General features: G+C 40.5%; 1 protein-coding gene across 1 annotated transcript in view; it reads left to right on the top strand.

Annotated features, from left to right (window-relative positions):
• Window positions 1-23730, top strand: part of LOC145269027 (protein prenyltransferase alpha subunit repeat-containing protein 1-like) — a 205059-nt gene that overhangs the window by 100639 nt on the left and 80690 nt on the right. Inside the window, exon 3 of the mRNA XM_080124608.1 lies at window positions 22212-22287. Within this exon, the coding sequence (XP_079980734.1) occupies window positions 22212-22287 (76 nt within the window). The remainder of the gene's footprint in view (window positions 1-22211; window positions 22288-23730) is intronic.

The raw sequence follows: 23730 nt of genomic DNA, 5'->3' as shown, positions 1-23730 counted from the left end.
CATATTCCCATGTTCACCTCTTGTAGTGAACTCATATTCCCATGTTCACCTCTGGTGGTGAAATCATATTCCCATGTTCACCTCTGGTGGTGAAATCATATTCCCATATTCACCTCTTGTAGTGAACTCATATTCCCATGTTCACCTCTGGTGGTGAAATCATATTCCCATGTTCACCTCTGGTGGTGAAATCATATTCCCATGTTCACCTCTTGTAGTGAACTCATATTCCCATGTTCACCTCTGGTGGTGAAATCATATTCCCATGTTCACCTCTGGTGGTGAAATCATATTCCCATGCTCACCTCTGGTGGTGAAATCATATTCCCATGTTCACCTCTGGTGGTGAAATCATATTCCCATGTTCACCTCTTGTAGTGAAATCATATTCCCATGCTCACCTCTGGTGGTGAAATCATATTCCCATGTTCACCTCTGGTGGTGAAATCATATTCCCATGTTCACCTCTTGTAGTGAACTCATATTCCCATGTTCACCTCTTGTAGTGAAATCATATTCCCATGTTCACCTCTTGTAGTAAAATCATATTCCCATGTTCACCTCTGGTGGTGAAATCATATTCCCATGCTCACCTCTGGTGGTGAAATCATATTCCCATGTTCACCTCTGGTGGTGAAATCATATTCCCATGTTCACCTCTGGTGGTGAAATCATATTCCCATGCTCACCTCTGGTGGTGAAATCATATTCCCATGCTCACCTCTGGTGGTGAAATCATATTCCCATGCTCACCTCTGGTGGTGAAATCATATTCCCATGTTCACCTCTGGTGGTGAAATCATATTCCCATGCTCACCTCTGGTGGTGAAATCATATTCCCATGTTCACCTCTGGTGGTGAAATCATATTCCCATGTTCACCTCTGGTGGTGAAATCATATTCCCATGTTCACCTCTGGTGGTGAAATCATATTCCCATGTTCACCTCTGGTGGTGAAATCATATTCCCATGTTCACCTCTTGTAGTGAAATCATATTCCCATGTTCACCTCTGGTGGTGAAATCATATTCCCATGCTCACCTCTGGTGGTGAAATCATATTCCCATGCTCACCTCTGGTGGTGAAATCATATTCCCATGCTCACCTCTGGTGGTGAAATCATATTCCCATGTTCACCTCTGGTGGTGAAATCATATTCCCATGCTCACCTCTGGTGGTGAAATCATATTCCCATGTTCACCTCTTGTAGTGAACTCATATTCCCATGTTCACCTCTGGTGGTGAAATCATATTCCCATGTTCACCTCTTGTAGTGAACTCATATTCCCATGTTCACCTCTGGTGGTGAAATCATATTCCCATGTTCACCTCTGGTGGTGAAATCATATTCCCATGCTCACCTCTGGTGGTGAAATCATATTCCCATGTTCACCTCTTGTAGTGAACTCATATTCCCATGTTCACCTCTGGTGGTGAAATCATATTCCCATGTTCACCTCTTGTAGTGAACTCATATTCCCATGTTCACCTCTGGTGGTGAAATCATATTCCCATGTTCACCTCTGGTGGTGAAATCATATTCCCATGCTCACCTCTGGTGGTGAAATCATATTCCCATGTTCACCTCTGGTGGTGAAATCATATTCCCATGTTCACCTCTTGTAGTGAACTCATATTCCCATGTTCACCTCTGGTGGTGAAATCATATTCCCATGTTCACCTCTGGTGGTGAAATCATATTCCCATGCTCACCTCTGGTGGTGAAATCATATTCCCATGTTCACCTCTGGTGGTGAAATCATATTCCCATGTTCACCTCTGGTGGTGAAATCATATTACCATGTTCACCTCTTGTAGTGAACTCATATTCCCATGTTCACCTCTGGTGGTGAAATCATATTCCCATGTTCACCTCTTGTAGTGAACTCATATTCCCATGTTCACCTCTTGTAGTGAAATCATATTCCCATGTTCACCTCTTGTAGTGAAATCATATTCCCATGTTCACCTCTGGTGGTGAAATCATATTCCCATGTTCACCTCTTGTAGTGAACTCATATTCCCATGTTCACCTCTGGTGGTGAAATCATATTCCCATGTTCACCTCTGGTGGTGAAATCATATTCCCATGCTCACCTCTGGTGGTGAAATCATATTCCCATGTTCACCTCTGGTGGTGAAATCATATTCCCATGTTCACCTCTTGTAGTGAACTCATATTCCCATGTTCACCTCTGGTGGTGAAATCATATTCCCATGTTCACCTCTGGTGGTGAAATCATATTCCCATGCTCACCTCTGGTGGTGAAATCATATTCCCATGTTCACCTCTGGTGGTGAAATCATATTCCCATGTTCACCTCTGGTGGTGAAATCATATTCCCATGTTCACCTCTGGTGGTGAAATCATATTCCCATGTTCACCTCTGGTGGTGAAATCATATTCCCATGTTAACCTCTTGTAGTGAACTCATATTCCCATGTTCACCTCTGGTGGTGAAATCATATTCCCATGTTCACCTCTTGTAGTGAACTCATATTCCCATGTTCACCTCTGGTGGTGAAATCATATTCCCATGTTCACCTCTGGTGGTGAAATCATATTCCCATGCTCACCTCTGGTGGTGAAATCATATTCCCATGTTCACCTCTGGTGGTGAAATCATATTCCCATGTTCACCTCTGGTGGTGAAATCATATTCCCATGCTCACCTCTGGTGGTGAAATCATATTCCCATGCTCACCTCTGGTGGTGAAATCATATTCCCATGCTCACCTCTGGTGGTGAAATCATATTCCCATGTTCACCTCTGGTGGTGAAATCATATTCCCATGCTCACCTCTGGTGGTGAAATCATATTCCCATGTTCACCTCTGGTGGTGAAATCATATTCCCATGTTCACCTCTGGTGGTGAAATCATATTCCCATGTCCACCTCTGGTGGTGAAATCATATTACCATGTTCACCTCTTGTAGTGAAATCATATTCCCATGCTCACCTCTGGTGGTGAAATCATATTCCCATGCTCACCTCTGGTGGTGAAATCATATTCCCATGTTCACCTCTGGTGGTGAAATCATATTCCCATGTTCACCTCTGGTGGTGAAATCATATTCCCATGCTCACCTCTGGTGGTGAAATCATATTCCCATGTTCACCTCTGGTGGTTAAATCATATTCCCATGTTCACCTCTGGTGGTGAAATCATATTCCCATGTTCACCTCTGGTGGTGAAATCATATTCCCATGTTCACCTCTGGTGGTGAAATCATATTCCCATGCTCACCTCTGGTGGTGAAATCATATTCCCATGTTCACCTCTGGTGGTGAAATCATATTCCCATGTTCACCTCTGGTGGTGAAATCATATTCCCATGTTCACCTCTGGTGGTGAAATCATATTCCCATGCTCACCTCTGGTGGTGAAATCATATTCCCATGTTCACCTCTGGTGGTGAAATCATATTCCCATGTTCACCTCTGGTGGTGAAATCATATTCCCATGTTCACCTCCGGTGGTGAAATCATATTCCCATGTTCACCTCCGGTGGTGAAATCATATTCTCATGTTCACCTCCGGTGGTGAAATCATATTCCCATGCTCACCTCTGGTGGTGAAATCATATTCCCATGTTCACCTCTGGTGGTGAAATCATATTCCCATGTTCACCTCTGGTGGTGAAATCATATTCCCATGTTCACCTCCGGTGGTGAAATCATATTCCCATGTTCACCTCTGGTGGTGAAATCATATTCCCATGTTCACCTCTGGTGGTGAAATCATATTCCCATGTTCACCTCTGGTGGTGAAATCATATTCCCATGTTCACCTCCGGTGGTGAAATCATATTCCCATGCTCACCTCTGGTGGTGAAATCATATTCCCATGTTCACCTCTGGTGGTGAAATCATATTCCCATGTTCACCTCTGGTGGTGAAATCATATTCCCATGTTCACCTCTGGTGGTGAAATCATATTCCCATGTTCACCTCTGGTGGTGAAATCATATTCCCATGTTCACCTCCGGTGGTTAAAACATATTCCGATGTTCACCTCTTGTAGTGAAATCATATTTCCATGTTCACCTCCGGTGGTGAAATCATATTCCCATGTTCACCTCCGGTGGTGAAATCATATTCCCATGTTCACCTCCGGTGGTGAAATCATATTCCCATGTTCACCTCTGGTGGTGAAATCATATTCCCATGTTCACCTCTTGTAGTGAAATCATATTCCCATGTTCACCTCTGGTGGTGAAATCATATTCCCATGTTCACCTCCGGTGGTGAAATCATATTCCCATGTTCACCTCCGGTGGTGAAATCATATTCCCATGTTCACCTCTTGTAGTGAAATCATATTCCCATGTTCACCTCCGGTGGTGAAATCATATTCCCATATTCACCTCTTGTAGTGAAATCATATTCCCATGTTCACCTCCGGTGGTGAAATCATATTCCCATCTTCACCTCTGGTGGTGAAATCATATTCCCATGTTCACCTCCGGTGGTGAAATCATATTCCCATGTTCACCTCTGGTGGTGAAATCATATTTCCATGTTCACCTCTGGTGGTGAAATCATATTCCCATGTTCACCTCTTGTAGTGAAATCATATTCCCATGCTCACCTCCGGTGGTGAAATCATATTCCCATGTTCACCTCTTGTAGTGAAATCATATTCCTATGTTCACCTCTGGTGGTGAAATCATATTTCCATGTTCACCTCTGGTTGTGAAATCATATTCCCATGTTCACCTCCGGTGGTGAAATCATATTCCCATGTTCACCTTCGGTGGTGAAATCATATTCCCATGTTCACCTCTGCTGGTGAAATCATATTCCCATGTTCACCTCTGGTGGTGAAATCATATTCCCATGTTCACCTCTTGTAGTGAAATCATATTCCTATGTTCACCTCTGGTGGTGAAATCATATTTCTATGTTCACCTCTGGTGGTGAAATCATATTCCCATGTTTACCTCTGCTGGTGAAATCATATTCCCATGTCCACCTCTGGTGGTGAAATCATATTCCCATGTTCACCTCTTGTAGTGAACTAATATTCCCATGTTCACCTCTGGTGGTGAAATCATATTTCCATGTTCACCTCCGGTGGTGAAATCATATTCCCATGTTCACCTCCGGTGGTGAAATCATATTCCCATGTTCACCTCCGGTGGTAAAATCATATTCCCATGTTCACCTCCGGTGGTGAAATCATATTCCCATGTTCACCTCTGGTGGTGAAATCATATTCCCATGTTCACCTCTTATAGTGAAATCATATTCCCATGTTCACCTCCGGTGGTGAAATCATATTCCCATGTTCACCTCTGGTGGTGAAATCATATTCCCATGTTCACCTCTTGTAGTGAAATCATATTCCCATGTTCACCTCCGGTGGTGAAATCATATTCCCATATTCACCTCTTGTAGTGAAATCATATTCCCATGTTCACCTCTGGTGGTGAAATCATATTCCCATCTTCACCTCTGGTGGTGAAATCATATTCCCATGTTCACCTCTGGTGGTGAAATCATATTCCCATGTTCACCTCCGGTGGTGAAATCATATTCCCATGTTCACCTCTAGTGGTGAAATCATATTTCCATGTTCACCTCTGGTGGTGAAATCATATTCCCATGTTCACCTCTTGTAGTGAAATCATATTCCCATGCTCACCTCCGGTGGTGAAATCATATTCCCATGTTCACCTCTTGTAGTGAAATCATATTCCTATGTTCACCTCTGGTGGTGAAATCATATTTCCATGTTCACCTCTGGTTGTGAAATCATATTCCCATGTTCACCTCCGGTGGTTAAATCATATTCCCATGTTCACCTTCGGTGGTGAAATCATATTCCCATGTTCACCTCTGCTGGTGAAATCATATTCCCATGTTCACCTCTGGTGGTGAAATCATATTCCCATGTTCACCTCTTGTAGTGAACTCATATTCCCATGTTCACCTCTGGTGGTGAAATCATATTCCCATGTTCACCTCTGGTGGTGAAATCATATTTCCATGTTCACCTCTTGTAGTGAAATCATATTCCTATGTTCACCTCTGGTGGTGAAATCATATTTCCATGTTCACCTCTGGTGGTGAAATCATATTCCCATGTTCACCTCCGGTGGTGAAATCATATTCCCATGTTCACCTCCGGTGGTGAAATCATATTCCCATGTTCACTTCTGGTGGTGAAATCATATTCCCATGTTTACCTCTGCTGGTGAAATCATATTCCCATGTCCACCTCTGGTGGTGAAATCATATTCCCATGTTCACCTCTTGTAGTGAACTCATATTCCCATGTTCACCTCTGGTGGTTAAATCATATTTCCATGTTCACCTCCGGTGGTGAAATCATATTCCCATGTTCACCTCTGGTGGTGAAATCATATTCCGATGGTCACCTCTGGTGGTGAAATCATATTCCCATGTTCACCTCCGGTGGTGAAATCATATTTCCATGTTCACCTCCTGTAGTGAAATCATATTCCTATGTTCACCTCTGGTGGTGAAATCATATTCCCATGTTCACCTCTTGTAGTGAAATCATATTCCCATGTTCACCTCCGGTGGTGAAATCATATTCCCATGTTCACCTCCGGTGGTTAAATCATATTCCCATTTTCACCTCCGGTGGTGAAATCATATTACCATGTTCACCTCTTGTAGTGAAATCATATTCCCATGTTCACCTCCGGTGGTGAAATCATATTCCCATGTTCACCTCTGGTGGTGAAATCATATTCCCATGTTCACCTCCGGTGGTGAAATCATATTCCCATGTTCACCTCCGGTGGTGAAATCATATTCCCATGTTCACCTCCGGTGGTGAAATCATATTCCCATGTTCACCTCTGGTGGTGAAATCATATTCCCATGTTCACCTCTGGTGGTGAAATCATATTTCCATGTTCACCTCCGGTGGTGAAATCATATTCCCATGTTCACCTCTGGTGGTGAAATCATATTCCCATGTTCACCTCTGGTGGTGAAATCATATTTCCATGTTCACCTCCGGTGGTGAAATCATATTCCCATGTTCACCTCCGGTGGTGAAATCATATTCCCATGTTCACCTCCGGTGGTGAAATCATATTCCCATGTTCACCTCCGGTGGTGAAATCATATTCCCATGTTCACCTCCGGTGGTGAAATCATATTCCCATGTTCACCTCTTGTAGTGAAATCATATTCCCATGTTCACCTCTTGTAGTGAAATCATATTTCCATGTTCACCTCCGGTGGTGAAATCATATTCCCATGTTCACCTCTGGTGGTGAAATCATATTCCCATGTTCACCTCTGGTGGGGAAATCATATTTCCATGTTCACCTCCGGTGGTGAAATCATATTCCCATGTTCACCTCCGGTGGTGAAATCATATTCCCATGTTCACCTCCGGTGGTGAAATCATATTCCCATGTTCACCTCCGGTGGTGAAATCATATTCCCATGTTCACCTCCGGTGGTGAAATCATATTCCCATGTTCACCTCTTGTAGTGAAATCATATTCCCATGTTCACCTCTTGTAGTGAAATCATATTTCCATGTTCACCTCCGGTGGTGAAATCATATTCCCATGTTCACCTCTGGTGGTGAAATCATATTCCCATGTTCACCTCTGGTGGTGAAATCATATTTCCATGTTCACCTCCGGTGGTGAAATCATATTCCCATGTTCACCTCCGGTGGTGAAATCATATTCCCATGTTCACCTCCGGTGGTGAAATCATATTCCCATGTTCACCTCCGGTGGTGAAATCATATTCCCATGTTCACCTCCGGTGGTGAAATCATATTCCCATGTTCACCTCTTGTAATGAAATCATATTCCCATGTTCACCTCTGGTGGTGAAATCATATTTCCATGTTCACCTCCGGTGGTGAAATCATATTCCCATGTTCACCTCTGGTGGTGAAATCATATTCCCATGTTCACCTCTGGTGGTGAAATCATATTTCCATGTTATCCTCCGGTGGTGAAATCATATTCCCATGTTCACCTCCGGTGGTGAAATCATATTCCCATGTTCACCTCCGGTGGTGAAATCATATTCCCATGTTCACCTCCGGTGGTGAAATCATATTCCCATGTTCACCTCCGGTGGTGAAATCATATTCCCATGTTCACCTCTTGTTGTGAAATCATATTCCCATGTTCACCTCTGGTGGTGAAATCATATTCCCATGTTCACCTCTGGTGGTGAAATCATATTCCCATGTTCACCTCCGGTGGTGAAATTATATTCCCATGTGCACCTCCGGTAGTGAAATCATATTCCCATGTTCACCTCTGGTGGTGAAATCATGTTTCCATGTTCACCTCCGGTGGTGAAATCATATTCCCATGTTCACCTCCGGTGGTGAAATCATATTCCCATGTTCACCTCCGGTGGTGAAATCATATTCCCATGTTCACCTCCGGCTGTGAAATCATATTCCCATGTTCACGTCTTGTAGTGAAATCATATTTCCATGTTCACCTCCGGTGGTGAAATCATATTCCCATGTTCACCTCCGGTGGTGAAATCATATTCCCATGTTCACCTCCGGTGGTGAAATCATATTCCCATGTTCACCTCTGGTGGTGAAATCATATTTCCATGTTCACCTCCGGTGGTTAAATCATATTCCCATGTTCACCTCCGGTGGTGAAATCATATTCCCATGTTCACCTCCGGTAGTGAAATCATATTCCCATGTTCACCTCCGGTGGTGAAATCATATTCTGATGTTCACCTCCGGTGGTGAAATCATATTCCCATGCTCACCTCTGGTGGTGAGATCATATTCCCATGTTCACCTCTGGTGGTGAAATCATATTCCCATGTTCACCTCTGGTGGTGAAATCATATTCCCATGTTCACCTCCGGTGGTGAAATCATATTTCCATGTTCACCTCTGGTGGTGAAATCATATTCCCATGTTCACCTCTGGTGATGAAATCATATTCCCATGTTCACCTCCGGTGGTGAAATCATATTCCTATGTTCACCTCTGGTGGTGAAATCATATTTCCATGTTCACCTCCGGTGGTGAAATCATATTCCCATGTTCACCTCTGGTGGTGAAATCATATTCCCATGTTCACCTCTGGTGGTGAAATCATATTCCCATGTTCACCTCTGGTGGTGAAATCATATTCCCATGTTCACCTCTGGTGGTGAAATCATATTCCCATGTTCACCTCCAGTGGTTAAAACATATTCCGATGTTCACCTCTTGTAGTGAAATAATATTTCCATGTTCACCTCCGGTGGTGAAATCATATTCCCATGTTCACCTCCGGTGGTGAAATCATATTCCCATGTTCACCTCCGGTGGTGAAATCATATTTCCATGTTCACCTCCGGTGGTGAAATCATATTTCCATGTTCACCTCCGGTGGTGAAATCATATTCCCATGTTCACCTCTGGTGGTGAAATCATATTCCCATGTTCACCTCTGGTGGTGAAATCATATTTCCATGTTCACCTCTGGTGGTGAAATCATATTCCCATGTTCACCTCTGGTGGTGAAATCATATTCCCATGTTCACCTCTGGTGGTGAAATCATATTCCCATGTTCACCTCCAGTGGTGAAATCATATTCCCATGTTCACCTCCGGTGGTGAAATCATATTCCCATGTTCACCTCCGGTGGTGAAATCATATTCCCATGTTCACCTATTGTAGTGAAATCATATTCCCATGTTCACCTATTGTAGTGAAATCATATTCCCATGTTCACCTCTGGTGGTGAAATCATATTCCCATGTTCACCTATTGTAGTGAAATCATATTCCCATGTTCACCTCTGGTGGTGAAATCATATTCCCATGTTCACCTCCGGTGGTCAAATCATATTCCCATGTTCACCTCCGGTGGTGAAATCATATTCCCATGTTCACCTCCGGTGGTGAAATCATATTCCCATGTTCACCTCCGGTGGTGAAATCATATTCCCATGTTCACCTCCGGTGGTGAAATCATATTCCTATGTTCACCTATTGTAGTGAAATCATATTTCCATGTTCACCTCTGGTGGTGAAATCATATTCCCATGTTTACCTCCGGTGGTGAAATCATATTCCCATGTTCACCTCCGGTGGTGAAATCATATTCCCATGTTCACCTCCGGTGGTGAAATCATATTCCCATGTTCACCTCTGGTGGTGAAATCATATTTCCATGTTCACCTCCGGTGGTTAAATCATATTCCCATGTTCACCTCCGGTGGTGAAATCATATTCCCATGTTCACCTCCGGTGGTGAAATCATATTCCCATGTTCACCTCCGGTGGTGAAATCATATTCCCATGTCCACTTCCGGTGGTGAAATCATATTCCCATGTTCACCTCCTGTGGTGAAATCATATTCCCATGTTCACCTCTGGTGGTGAAATCATATTCCCATGTTCACCTCTGGTGGTGAAATCATATTCCCATGTTCACCTCCGGTGGTGAAATCATATTCCCATGTTCACCTCCGGTGGTGAAATCATATTCCCATGTTCACCTCTGGTGGTGAAATCATATTCCTATGTTCACCTCTGGTGGTGAAATCATATTCCCATGTTCACCTCTTGTAGTGAAATCATATTCCCATGTTCACCTCCGGTGGTGAAATCATATTCCCATGTTCACCTCCGGTGGTGAAATCATATTCCCATGTTCACCTCTGGTGGTGAAATCATATTCCCATGTTCACCTCTGGTGGTGAAATCATATTCCCATGTTCACCTCCGGTGGTGAAATCATATTCCCATGTTCACCTCTGGTGGTGAAATCATATTCCCATGTTCACCTCTGGTGGTGAAATCATATTTCCATGTTCACCTCCGGTGGTGAAATCATATTCCCATGTTCACCTCTGGTGGTGAAATCATATTCCCATGTTCACCTCTGGTGGTGAAATCATATTTCCATGTTCACCTCCGGTGGTGAAATCATATTCCCATGTTCACCTCCGGTGGTGAAATCATATTCCCATGTTCACCTCCGGTGGTGAAATCATATTCCCATGTTCACCTCCGGTGGTGAAATCATATTCCCATGTTCACCTCCGGTGGTGAAATCATATTCCCATGTTCACCTCTTGTAGTGAAATCATATTCCCATGTTCACCTCTTGTAGTGAAATCATATTTCCATGTTCACCTCCGGTGGTGAAATCATATTCCCATGTTCACCTCTGGTGGTGAAATCATATTCCCATGTTCACCTCTGGTGGTGAAATCATATTTCCATGTTCACCTCCGGTGGTGAAATCATATTCCCATGTTCACCTCCGGTGGTGAAATCATATTCCCATGTTCACCTCCGGTGGTGAAATCATATTCCCATGTTCACCTCCGGTGGTGAAATCATATTCCCATGTTCACCTCCGGTGGTGAAATCATATTCCCATGTTCACCTCTTGTAGTGAAATCATATTCCCATGTTCACCTCTTGTAGTGAAATCATATTTCCATGTTCACCTCCGGTGGTGAAATCATATTCCCATGTTCACCTCTGGTGGTGAAATCATATTCCCATGTTCACCTCCGGTGGTGAAATCATATTCCCATGTTCACCTCCGGTGGTGAAATCATATTCCCATGTTCACCTCCGGTGGTGAAATCATATTCCCATGTTCACCTCCGGTGGTGAAATCATATTCCCATGTTCACCTCCGGTGGTGAAATCATATTCCCATGTTCACCTCTTGTAGTGAAATCATATTCCCATGTTCACCTCTTGTAGTGAAATCATATTTCCATGTTCACCTCCGGTGGTGAAATCATATTCCCATGTTCACCTCTGGTGGTGAAATCATATTCCCATGTTCACCTCTGGTGGTGAAATCATATTTCCATGTTCACCTCCGGTGGTGAAATCATATTCCCATGTTCACCTCCGGTGGTGAAATCATATTCCCATGTTCACCTCCGGTGGTGAAATCATATTCCCATGTTCACCTCCGGTGGTGAAATCATATTCCCATGTTCACCTCCGGTGGTGAAATCATATTCCCATGTTCACCTCTTGTTGTGAAATCATATTCCCATGTTCACCTCTGGTGGTGAAATCATATTCCCATGTTCACCTCTGGTGGTGAAATCATATTCCCATGTTCACCTCCGGTGGTGAAATTATATTCCCATGTGCACCTCCGGTAGTGAAATCATATTCCCATGTTCACCTCTGGTGGTGAAATCATGTTTTCATGTTCACCTCCGGTGGTGAAATCATATTCCCATGTTCACCTCCGGTGGTGAAATCATATTCCCATGTTCACCTCCGGTGGTGAAATCATATTCCCATGTTCACCTCCGGCTGTGAAATCATATTCCCATGTTCACGTCTTGTAGTGAAATCATATTTCCATGTTCACCTCCGGTGGTGAAATCATATTCCCATGTTCACCTCCGGTGGTGAAATCATATTCCCATGTTCACCTCCGGTGGTGAAATCATATTCCCATGTTCACCTCCGGTGGTGAAATCATATTCCCATGTTCACCTCTGGTGGTGAAATCATATTTCCATGTTCACCTCCGGTGGTTAAATCATATTCCCATGTTCACCTCCGGTGGTGAAATCATATTCCCATGTTCACCTCCGGTAGTGAAATCATATTCCCATGTTCACCTCCGGTGGTGAAATCATATTCTGATGTTCACCTCCGGTGGTGAAATCATATTCCCATGCTCACCTCTGGTGGTGAGATCATATTCCCATGTTCACCTCTGGTGGTGAAATCATATTCCCATGTTCACCTCTGGTGGTGAAATCATATTCCCATGTTCACCTCCGGTGGTGAAATCATATTTCCATGTTCACCTCTGGTGGTGAAATCATATTCCCATGTTCACCTCTGGTGATGAAATCATATTCCCATGTTCACCTCCGGTGGTGAAATCATATTCCTATGTTCACCTCTGGTGGTGAAATCATATTTCCATGTTCACCTCCGGTGGTGAAATCATATTCCCATGTTCACCTCTGGTGGTGAAATCATATTCCCATGTTCACCTCTGGTGGTGAAATCATATTCCCATGTTCACCTCTGGTGGTGAAATCATATTCCCATGTTCACCTCTGGTGGTGAAATCATATTCCCATGTTCACCTCCAGTGGTTAAAACATATTCCGATGTTCACCTCTTGTAGTGAAATCATATTTCCATGTTCACCTCCGGTGGTGAAATCATATTCCCATGTTCACCTCCGGTGGTGAAATCATATTCCCATGTTCACCTCCGGTGGTGAAATCATATTCCCATGTTCACCTCTGGTGGTGAAATCATATTTCCATGTTCACCTCCGGTGGTGAAATCATATTCCCATGTTCACCTCTGGTGGTGAAATCATATTCCCATGTTCACCTCTGGTGGTGAAATCATATTTCCATGTTCACCTCTGGTGGTGAAATCATATTTCCATGTTCACCTCCGGTGGTGAAATCATATTCCCATGTTCACCTCCGGTGGTGAAATCATATTCCCATGTTCACCTATTGTAGTGAAATCATATTCCCATGTTCACCTATTGTAGTGAAATCATATTCCCATGTTCACCTCTGGTGGTGAAATCATAGTCCCATGTTCACCTATTGTAGTGAAATCATATTCCCATGTTCACCTCTGGTGGTGAAATCATATTCCCATGTTCACCTCCGGTGGTGAAATCATATTCCCATGTTCACCTCCGGTGGTGAAATCATATTCCCATGTTCACCTCCGGTGGTGAAATCATATTCCCATGTTCACCTCCGGTGGTGAAATCATATTCCCATGTTCACCTCCGGTGGTGAAATCATATTCCCATGTTCACCTCCGGTGGTGAAATCATATTCCCATGTTCACCTATTGTAGTGAAATCATATTTCCATGTTCACCTCTGGTGGTGAAATCATATTCCCATGTTTACCTCCGGTGGTGAAATCATATTCCCATGTTCACCTCCGGTGGTGAAATCATATTCCCATGCTCACCTCCGGTGGTGAAATCATATTCCCATGTTCACCTCTGGTGGTGAAATCATATTTCCATGTTCACCTCCGGTGGTTAAATCATATTCCCATGTTCACCTCCGGTGGTGAAATCATATTCCCATGTTCACCTCCGGTGGTGAAATCATATTCCCATGTTCACCTCCGGTGGTGAAATCATATTCCCATGTCCACTTCCGGTGGTGAAATCATATTCCCATGTTCACCTCCTGTGGTGAAATCATATTCCCATGTTCACCTCTGGTGGTGAAATCATATTCCCATGTTCACCTCTGGTGGTGAAATCATATTCCCATGTTCACCTCCGGTGGTGAAATCATATTCCCATGTTCACCTCTGGTGGTGAAATCATATTCCTATGTTCACCTCTGGTGGTGAAATCATATTCCCATGTTCACCTCTTGTAGTGAAATCATATTCCCATGTTCACCTCCGGTGGTGAAATCATATTCCCATGTTCACCTCCGGTGGTGAAATCATATTCCCATGTTCACCTCTGGTGGTGAAATCATATTCCCATGTTCACCTCTGGTGGTGAAATCATATTCCCATGTTCACCTCTGGTGGTGAAATCATATTCCCATGTTCACCTCCGGTGGTGAAATCATATTTCCATGTTCACCTCCGGTGGTGAAATCATATTCCCATGTGCACCTCCGGTGGTTAAATCATATTCCCCTGTTCACCTCCGGCTGTGAAATCATATTCCCATGTTCACCTCCGGTGGTGAAATCATAAATACATTATATATAATGCATGCATTCCTCATGCTTCATGCAAAATAATTTGACAAGTCCATAATTAGTTTAAAGGTTATTATTTTTTTTTTACGGAGGAAAAAAAATTATTTACAAGTTTTTTTTACATGTTTTTGTTGGCATGTATTGATTATTTATTCGGACTCACTAGAATAGAATAATGTTCTTCGGTATTGTTTTTTCGTTGGTGCGTTTGTTTTCGATGCTTCTTAGCGGTTGTTTCTTTGTTCCTTCCTTGTATATTGATGGCGGTTTTGGTTGATTTTCCTCGTCCGAGTCTGGGATGTTTAATTTCCATCTACTTGGCGGTGATTTTTGTGTTAGGACTTCCAGTATTTCTGGGTCCTTCATTGTTTCGGGGTTTTGTCCTTTTTCGAACCATTCATCTATAGATTGTGGTTGTGTTTGTCCGAGGTTCGTCCATGGTCCTGTTGTTATGATGGCGCTGTTCTCGTCTTGTTCTTCCTGTGTGTTTTGTATCGTTATTATTTCTGTTCGTGTTGTTGCTGGTATTGGTGATATTTTGTGTAATTTTTTTACGTGAGAGTCGAATTCCTCTTCTAACGGTGCGTTATTTTTCGGTGATGGGATTGGACATTTTTTTTCTATTTGTTCCATGTCGTATGTTTTTGCCTGGCATTGTTGTATATAGTTCTTCCACAGAATGATCCGCATTCGTGGACTGAGATTTTTGGTAACCCAGTATTTTAGTTTCGGCATCGGGTTTTCTACTTTATGATAATGCATTCTTGCCTTTAGGTTTGGTTCTTCTCCCAGTATAATGAATCACAGATGTTTGAGGTGCTGAGGCAGGGGGTTCGTCTCATTAATCTTTCAAGGTTATTCTTTACGTTTACATGGGTTGTTCCGCCCTCTAGTATGACTTTCGCCTGGTCGACGTTGTGCAAATAAAATTGCATTCTCATCCGTATATATCAGTGCTCAGTCTACGCAGTTCGCGAATTTGAACACGTCTTAGTCTCTGTATCGCATTTGTCCATAGTTCACTATGCCTTCAAGGATGGAGCTGATTATGTATGTTTTACCAGTGTTTGCTGGTCCTTGTAAATTAAATGCATTTATTTTAGGTAACATTTTGTGGCAAATGTCGAAGAGTTCTTTTGCTATTGTTTGTTGATTTAATCTGTGATGTTCACACCAGGCTTCGTATATTCCTAGACTTTCCTTTAGTGGCCAGTAGTAGTTACCTTCCAGGTTTTGGAAGTAGTCTGTTTTGTTTTTTATTTGTTTCCATATCGGAATATTTATTTCCTTTATGTTAACTTCTGTGGAGACTTCTTGTATTAATTTGTTGATCGACTGTGTGTTCTCTATGATGTATTGGAAGTCTCTCTGGTATTGTGCTCCTGCCCCATCACAGAAGTGCACCAGGTCGGAGATGTCTCGTCCCAGACAATGCTCGAAAATCTGTTTAATAAATTTGTATTCCTTTGCTCTTACAGTGTCTATATTCTTTAGTCCACTTGTGTGTGGTCGTCGTGTTATTATGTGCTGATTGTCGTTTATGATGTCGAACCACATTTTCTGTGCCTCTGTTATGTTGTTAATTGATACTGTTTCCCCGCGTTTGCTTGTGACAGGTTACCTGCATATCCATATGGGGTTTTTGCTCTCTCTGCTTTCATATATGTGGTGATCGCGTCATGATCCCCTGCTTCCATTAAGCCTTTCTTCAATTCTTTGAAGGCGTACAGTTCTGAAGGATGTTTATCGTGGAAGCTGACTATATGAAAATGTTGTCGTCCCTGGATCTTTTGGCATCCGCTGTTGTATATGATTATACTTGGGTGGCCATTTAGTATGTTGATTAGGTGTTTATTGTTGTTGTCCGGATGGTTACATCTCAGTACTTCGCTTGGTTTTAATTCGAGGGTGGGGTAGTCCCAATGGTATTCGTTCTCATAACGAAGCCTCTATACCCAGTTGTATTCTTTGAGACTGGTTTGTTGCAGTGCTGTCTGATACACGGTGTTAAATTGTTGGTACTTCGGTTCTTCGCTTTGTTCGTCGAATCGGAATGTTGCTAATTTAGTTGCCATTTTGCTTGACGTGGAGTCTGGTGCTGTGTAGAATGTTCTGGTGCCGGGTCGTTATTTTCTGTGTTTATATAATGGTGTTTGTCGTGTTTTGACGTCATGGTTGGACAGGTTAAGTGCCACTTGAACTCTCCGTTTACATCCTGTTTATCCGTTGATGTATCATGAAGTCATCTGATCTAGCATTATTCCCGCATCCTTCTGAAAGTGGGTTGTTGTTGCGTGCACTCAACGTTTCACACTTGTCCCTGTTAAGTGCCTGTTCGGTTGTGTTAGTAAGTTAATTGGCATTCTTTTGTCTTTCATTGTCATGGTTTGTTTAAGTGCTGTGTTTGAGCATGTTATAATTGTTTGCGGATGGTCAAATTGTTTGTACAGTAAGTGCACGTCCATTTCATAAGTGATGTTGAATGTGAAGAAGTTTGACCTTGATCCCTCGGCTTCTATTACCATAGGTGCATGTAATAGTAATAATGGTGGTGGCTCCTCTGCTGTGAATATTTCGTCGTTTAAGATGTTTCTTCCTCCTGCCATTGTTATTCCTGTTTTCTTTTGACCCGGTCCTCCATTCGGCTTCCAAGTAAGTGGGGCATTTGAAACCAAGTCTGACCATTCTGTGAGATGTATATCCACGTCATGTTGTTTTCGCATGACCTTTCTATTGTCCTCGTGGTTAAGTTGTTCATAACAGTCTTCCCAATTAGTGTAAAGTTGTTCGAATCCGGTGGAAATATCTAAGCCGCCATCCCAAGCGTTTTTCAAGTGGTTGTCTCTCCAAGTTCCTGCTGATCTTAATGTTACGTTGTTTACCACTACTCCTTTGTTCACGTATGTATTGTAAACTTTTATTTTTCCATTCAAAATTGTATACGTCTCCTTGTCTTAGTTCGTTGAAGTTTGGACTCATCCACATTCTTCTCCAATCATGGAGTTCTTTTGCGTCTAAACTGAAGTCTTCCTTTCCAGGAGATATGTCTTTGTCGAAAATGTCTTTGGCTAATCCGGCTGGCATCCAGTATCGGTATGTATATGTCGGTAGTTTTGTGGCTTCGTATTCTACTGGTTCGCATTCTACCCAGTTTCTATTTGGTATGTGTGAGATATCTAATAAATTCCCGAATCCTACATATTTTCCATAGTCTTTGTATAAATAAAATTTGGGAGCTGGTGATGGGATGTATCTTGTTTCTCCTTTGCTGTCTGTTATTTCTTGGCAAACTATGTCGTCGATGAATACTCTTATTGCTTCCACCCTGTATGCTGTTGCCATTGTGAATGCTGCTTCTGATTCAATGTGTTTCACCCATGTTGTTAAATGGTATGGAATCATATGATGTCGGGACTGACCGAATCCTTTCAGTAGAATGTGGTTCCAGTTTGTTTGGTTATTTCTTTGTGTTATTTTCTTGGGTGCTTCGAAATGAATGGCTTGGTCGTTCATATTGTCTGATTTTAATACATTTCGGAATCTGTTTCGGAATGTATATTTCCGTGCGTAGTTTACATTTCCTTTAGGTTTGATTATGCCGATACCTGTTGCTGTGAACATCCCTCCAGATCCCATTGTTACTTCTTCAGCCGTTTGTGCTGCAGCTCCTGGAATACCATTTTCCATCTTCTTTTGCTAGGAGTAGCACTATCACTAGTACTACCAGTGCCAGAAGTTGATTCTTCTCAAGGTCTTTTAGTTTTCCTGAAGTAGTTATCCAGTCCAAGTAATTGTTTGGTTCGTATTGCTCCGGCTGCAAGATTTCCGAGAAGTCCTTCATGTATTGCTCCAAAGATAAATTTATCGTCTGCTGTTTTGATTTTTATATTTGGATCTGCGTATTCGTAGTTATGCTTTAAAAACACAATATTGCAGGTTCCCATCTGTATTTTCTAATTAGGGGCACCTCTAGTGCTTATCATCTCCCTACCAAGTTACTCTTCTTGGGAAAAATGTTATGGGCATCATAAAAAAAAAACAAAAACCAATTGTCAAAAAAGAAATTTCTTTCTTTTGGCTTATCACATCTGAAAACTCTCAAAATACCCGTTTACGTAATTTATCTTGTCCCCTCTCTAAAATTCTAACTGATTTCTAAGCCAACCATTCGTCTTAATTTGTTTCCTATTTTACTTATTTTCCTATTACTTGTTTCTTTTGATTTTAATGTATATTTAATTAAAACTTTGAATTCCTGATGTGAAATACATTTAAGACAATTTACGATATTTGTTCCAACATAACATTTTCAAAACAAAATACATCATTAATACATTTAACTGGATTTACACAAAACTATGATCAACAGTTATAACTTTTTTCATAGGAGAGAAAAAAAAATTTTTTTTTTTCGTAACAAACAACAACAAAAGTCTTAAAAAAAATAACTGGAACATACAGAGAAAAAAAACAGTTATTTATTATTTTTTTAAGTATCTATATAGAGTCAATATTTAAAATTATCCCTTTTTCAAAAACAAAGCAAATAAAACACACAAAAAGCCGAAACGTTCAACTATGAACACCAAAATGCCTTTCCAAACAGAGCATTTACATGCTAAGCGACCTTTGACTTTGACACAAAATTGTTACAATGATTGACAGATTCAACAATTCGTCCACACGATTTCATACTGACACAATTTTTCTACCTGACATTTCATGCAAATTTCCAAACAATAATGGCTGACCCCAATCTCTGCATTTGTGTATATGTGTGTATTTTTTTTTTTTTTTTTTAAACAAAACAATTCATTCATCAATGAGTTACGCATGGTGAGTTGTTTTTTTACAACTGTTTATTTTTTTATTTTCATTCATCTACTATGGTTTTCTTTTGCGGCATATCGGCCTTTTTTCTAATTTTTCTTGTATACTTTTGTTCCATTGTGTGTACGTGTGTGTTCATTTTTTTCTCTCTCTTTTTTTTTAATACTGCGTATGTGTGAGTGCTTCTCTTTTCCTTCTTAATTATTGTTTTATTTCGTTTTGCATTTTTTTCCTATGTTTTTTTTTCTTTTTTTCGCATTGTGTGATCGTCTAGTTGTAATGGACCTTTACATTGAGAGTACCGTGGTAATGCCAAGTTGGATTTGTTTTTAATTTATTCCTGTTGAATAAAAGAGGTCCGGCATCCAAATTACAAATATGTAATGAGTGGTATTAAGATGACGTATGTATTATTCTTTGGTGTTGACTGTTCGTATTAGGAAGAGTCTTAGTGAGATATCTAGAGACAGGGTACATACTACTACAGCAGCACGAAGCCTGTAATTCAATGAGAGGAGATTTATGAATATCTTGATAGATAGACCGAGAGATAGTGTGTTTGACAGTTGTACATTTTTATAAACACAAAGTTCATATTAATACAATTTCACTATACCTTTGTTTTGGTAGAATAACACAACACAAGACGGCAGTTATGAAAATACATGATGATACGTTTATTTCTTCTTCGACCAGTCGGACATGATTTTGTATTTCAGGGATTCAAACTTGTTACATGAATATCTCTAAACCCTCTCGCTCCCAGAGGGTGCCTTGACTCTAACGGAGAATCGGTCTGATCTCCTCTGCTTCTCTTATCTGACTCCCTTCTCTGGCTTCTCCTAACTGACTGATTCTGATTCTGACTTATCTAACTAAATTCATAACTCATGACGTCACTGCATGACCAAACACATGCATATGAAAACACATCGCACGACCACACGACATGCCTCCGTGTTTAAGCATGCATTGTTATTCACATGTTTCTTACAAAGCCGACCCTCTAACCTAATTTTCGTAACCCACTTTACAAATAACATTTTCCATTGTCCGTTTTTAAATTCCTTATTTTAATTTTCATTTTTATAACAGAAACAAAATTCATCATTACATTCCTGTTACAATAAACCGATATCTAACTATTTTGTGTGAGCTAAACAATGGCAATTCCACATTCCTTATTTTCAATAACATTCTGTATTTATTTTAATTTATGATTGGAATTCTCAATTCCAAATCTAGCTTCGCAAGTTCGAATCCTTGATTATCCTATTTCATATTTACATTTAACTAATTCCCTATTTTTTTTACTTACATGAAAAGGGGACAGCCCTTATCATGTAACATTACTATCTTTTTACAATTGCTTTTACTCGTTTCTTTTAAGTGTCTGTATTCTTATTATATTCTTACCCCGTTTCTTGCCTCGGAAGGTCTCGAGATGTGTACATGCAAATATCATGCGTACATACCTGCTTGCCTTGGCCAGCAGCTATCTTCTTGGACGCTGGTCTGCCATCTCATGGGGAGTGGTACTTACTGCTGCAGACAAATGCATTAATGAACACAAGATGGGATTTGAAGCTTCAATTGTTTTATTTCACAGCAAGCCTATCATCTTGAACCCTGGTTGTCGAAACTGAAGGTCTGCAATCAGTTACTTGTGACACAATCGATATGAGTGTCAATAATATAATCAGTTATAAGTGACTGCCTTCTAGAGCTTGTAGAATCGATCGTCAGTATAGGCAATACTAAAAATGTTAGTATGAATCACTTTACGTTTCTACTCAGATATGGTTGACAGAAAAAGAGCAAATTACTCCCAAGAATTAAATAAAAGGTTCTAATCCAAATTCTGGGCCTGTTGTTGAGGCGTTAGAATACACAGACTCAATCTAATCAATCCGTTCATGAGGTCAAGCTCTATCGACTACTACTAAAAGACAAAAAAGGCAACTTAGAAAAAGAAAATACAAAACAATAATTATCCTCTAAAGTATAATGAAAAAAATGACAAAACTGTCTAACTACAAGTAAAAGATACAAGGGTCAATCATCAAGTGTAGAATTCAAACAGAGACATGGCTGCAAACTAATCATTGATTCACTTCAACTTTGGGTGGTGAACAAATCTACAAATTAATTTTAAACATTAATTTTAGAACATCTCAAATGAATCATAATTACAGCTATGAACCTCATATCTGAAAAGGCATTAATTTTTCAGAAACTTTTAGTAATTTGTTTTCTCAACATGAACGCCATTTAAAGAGCCAATAACTTTTCCAAGTAGAGAAAACAAACCTACGGTAGTCTTTCCCATCTTTGCTAAATATCTTCCATTTTCAAGCCTACTATCTCTAGAATGCATCTGTGCACTCCACTGTTTAGCTATAGGTAGATTAGTTTTGCAAACTTGTCTGTCATGTTGATAGAAAGACAAACTTAAACTCACATCATAGAGATTGGATTATGTATTTATGTGTCAACATTTTCATCCTCATTTTTGTCAGCTGGTAATATACAGTGTTAGTTTTATCATGAGTTGGATGGACAAGATGGATATAGTACATACAAAAACTAATGTTGTGCAGACACTGATATATTATATATCATCAGTTTAGATCAAAGATGAGAAAAATATTATGAAAGAATAAAACTTGATGTCTACTTTCAGAACCACACGAAATTGTATGTCTCACTCGTGCTGTTGTGATGATCAATGCTGACTGCTGTACCGCATGGAATATCAGGTAAGTTTCAGATAAAATTTGAACTTTGAAATATATTATTACCCTTTCTCTTTGCAATTCATGTTAGAAATTTATAGATATTTACTTTTTTCTCACAGTTGAAAGGTGAGGAAAGCCAGCATCACTAAAGGACGAACACTTCGGCTTTTAAAAAAATTGCTTGGTTAGCACCGTTGGTATTCTTTGGTATTTATCTTAAGCAGTGAGCAATAAACTTGTAATTAAATGATTTTAGTTTGGAATAGGTGCACCATTTATCATATGAGCCAGTACATTGATCATACTGAGAGGATCTTATTTGATCTTGAAATATGTGGTCTGAAATATCACCAAAGATAAGATGTTAAAAATTAGTACAAATAGCAATACACGTGGCCGTTAAAACGCTTTGGATAATCACAAATTCCAAGGGGTTTCTGCTAAAATAGTCATATTTTAAAAATCAAAGCACTTTAAGTCTTCAAAATACCACCGTTTTGTTCAGAAATGAATATACTTTCAAATGAATTAGTAAATAATAACATACATTATATATTTTTAGAGTTTTAAGCAAATAAAGTGATAAAAATGTGAACATCATAAAACAGCATTTTCGGTAAGATTTTGTAACGAGTGGCAAGCCTCCTCCTAAAACCTTTAGTCTTAACAATAACGCTAAGTACAAGTGGCAGAGCTCCCCACTAAACAAACTTCCTAACGTAAAAAAAAAACATAAAAAAACGTTTAAAGAAAAGTGCATATGAATTGGTCAACTTTCCTAAAACGCTAAGATCGTCTTGAAATGGTGAATTATTTTACATTTATGTGAAACTAACCCCCACTCTAAATTCTAAAATTGTTTTTGTTTTGTTTCTATCAAGTCTTCAGGCTGTTCACACATAATTTTCCTTAGCCCTATCATTAACCCAAAGTCAGAGTGGCAACCTCCCTACCTTCTCATAATTGCACAAAGACCCTCTTAAAACCACGCATAATCACCTTTTAGAAAACAAACAAACAAACAAACAAACAAAAAAAAACACCCGGATTTATCTATCATAGGAAAAAAAGGGGGGGGGTAACTGCCCTAAAACGCTTCAATGATTCAAAATGATAAATCATTTTACATTAAATTCTAAAATAATTTTTGTTTATCTTTTATTAAAGTTTTTAAAGTTGTTCACATGCAATTGTCTATAAAGGTAGAATCACATATTTTGGAGAGGTGGTCAGATGGGGAGGGGTAACAGAAGGTATTAATCTACAATAATACCAAAGAAATATTGCAATATATTCATTTTTAATCAATCCTAGATTTCGATTTCAGTTTTTGGCACATAAAATGCATTACAACTAAACTTTGAGTTCTCTAACTTTTCCTTTAACAAATGCATGGCATTTTTAAGCAATCGCAGCATATTTATGTGCATTTACTGCAGATTATTTGGAAACAATTCATTTCTG

This window comes from Euprymna scolopes, chromosome 4, assembly GCF_053919585.1.
Source record: "Euprymna scolopes isolate OS-2025 chromosome 4, ASM5391958v1, whole genome shotgun sequence".
In the NCBI taxonomy this organism is placed as follows: Eukaryota; Metazoa; Mollusca; class Cephalopoda; order Sepiida; family Sepiolidae; genus Euprymna; species Euprymna scolopes.
Note: the sequence above shows the minus strand (reverse complement) of the source record. Positions and strands in the feature narration are given on the sequence as shown.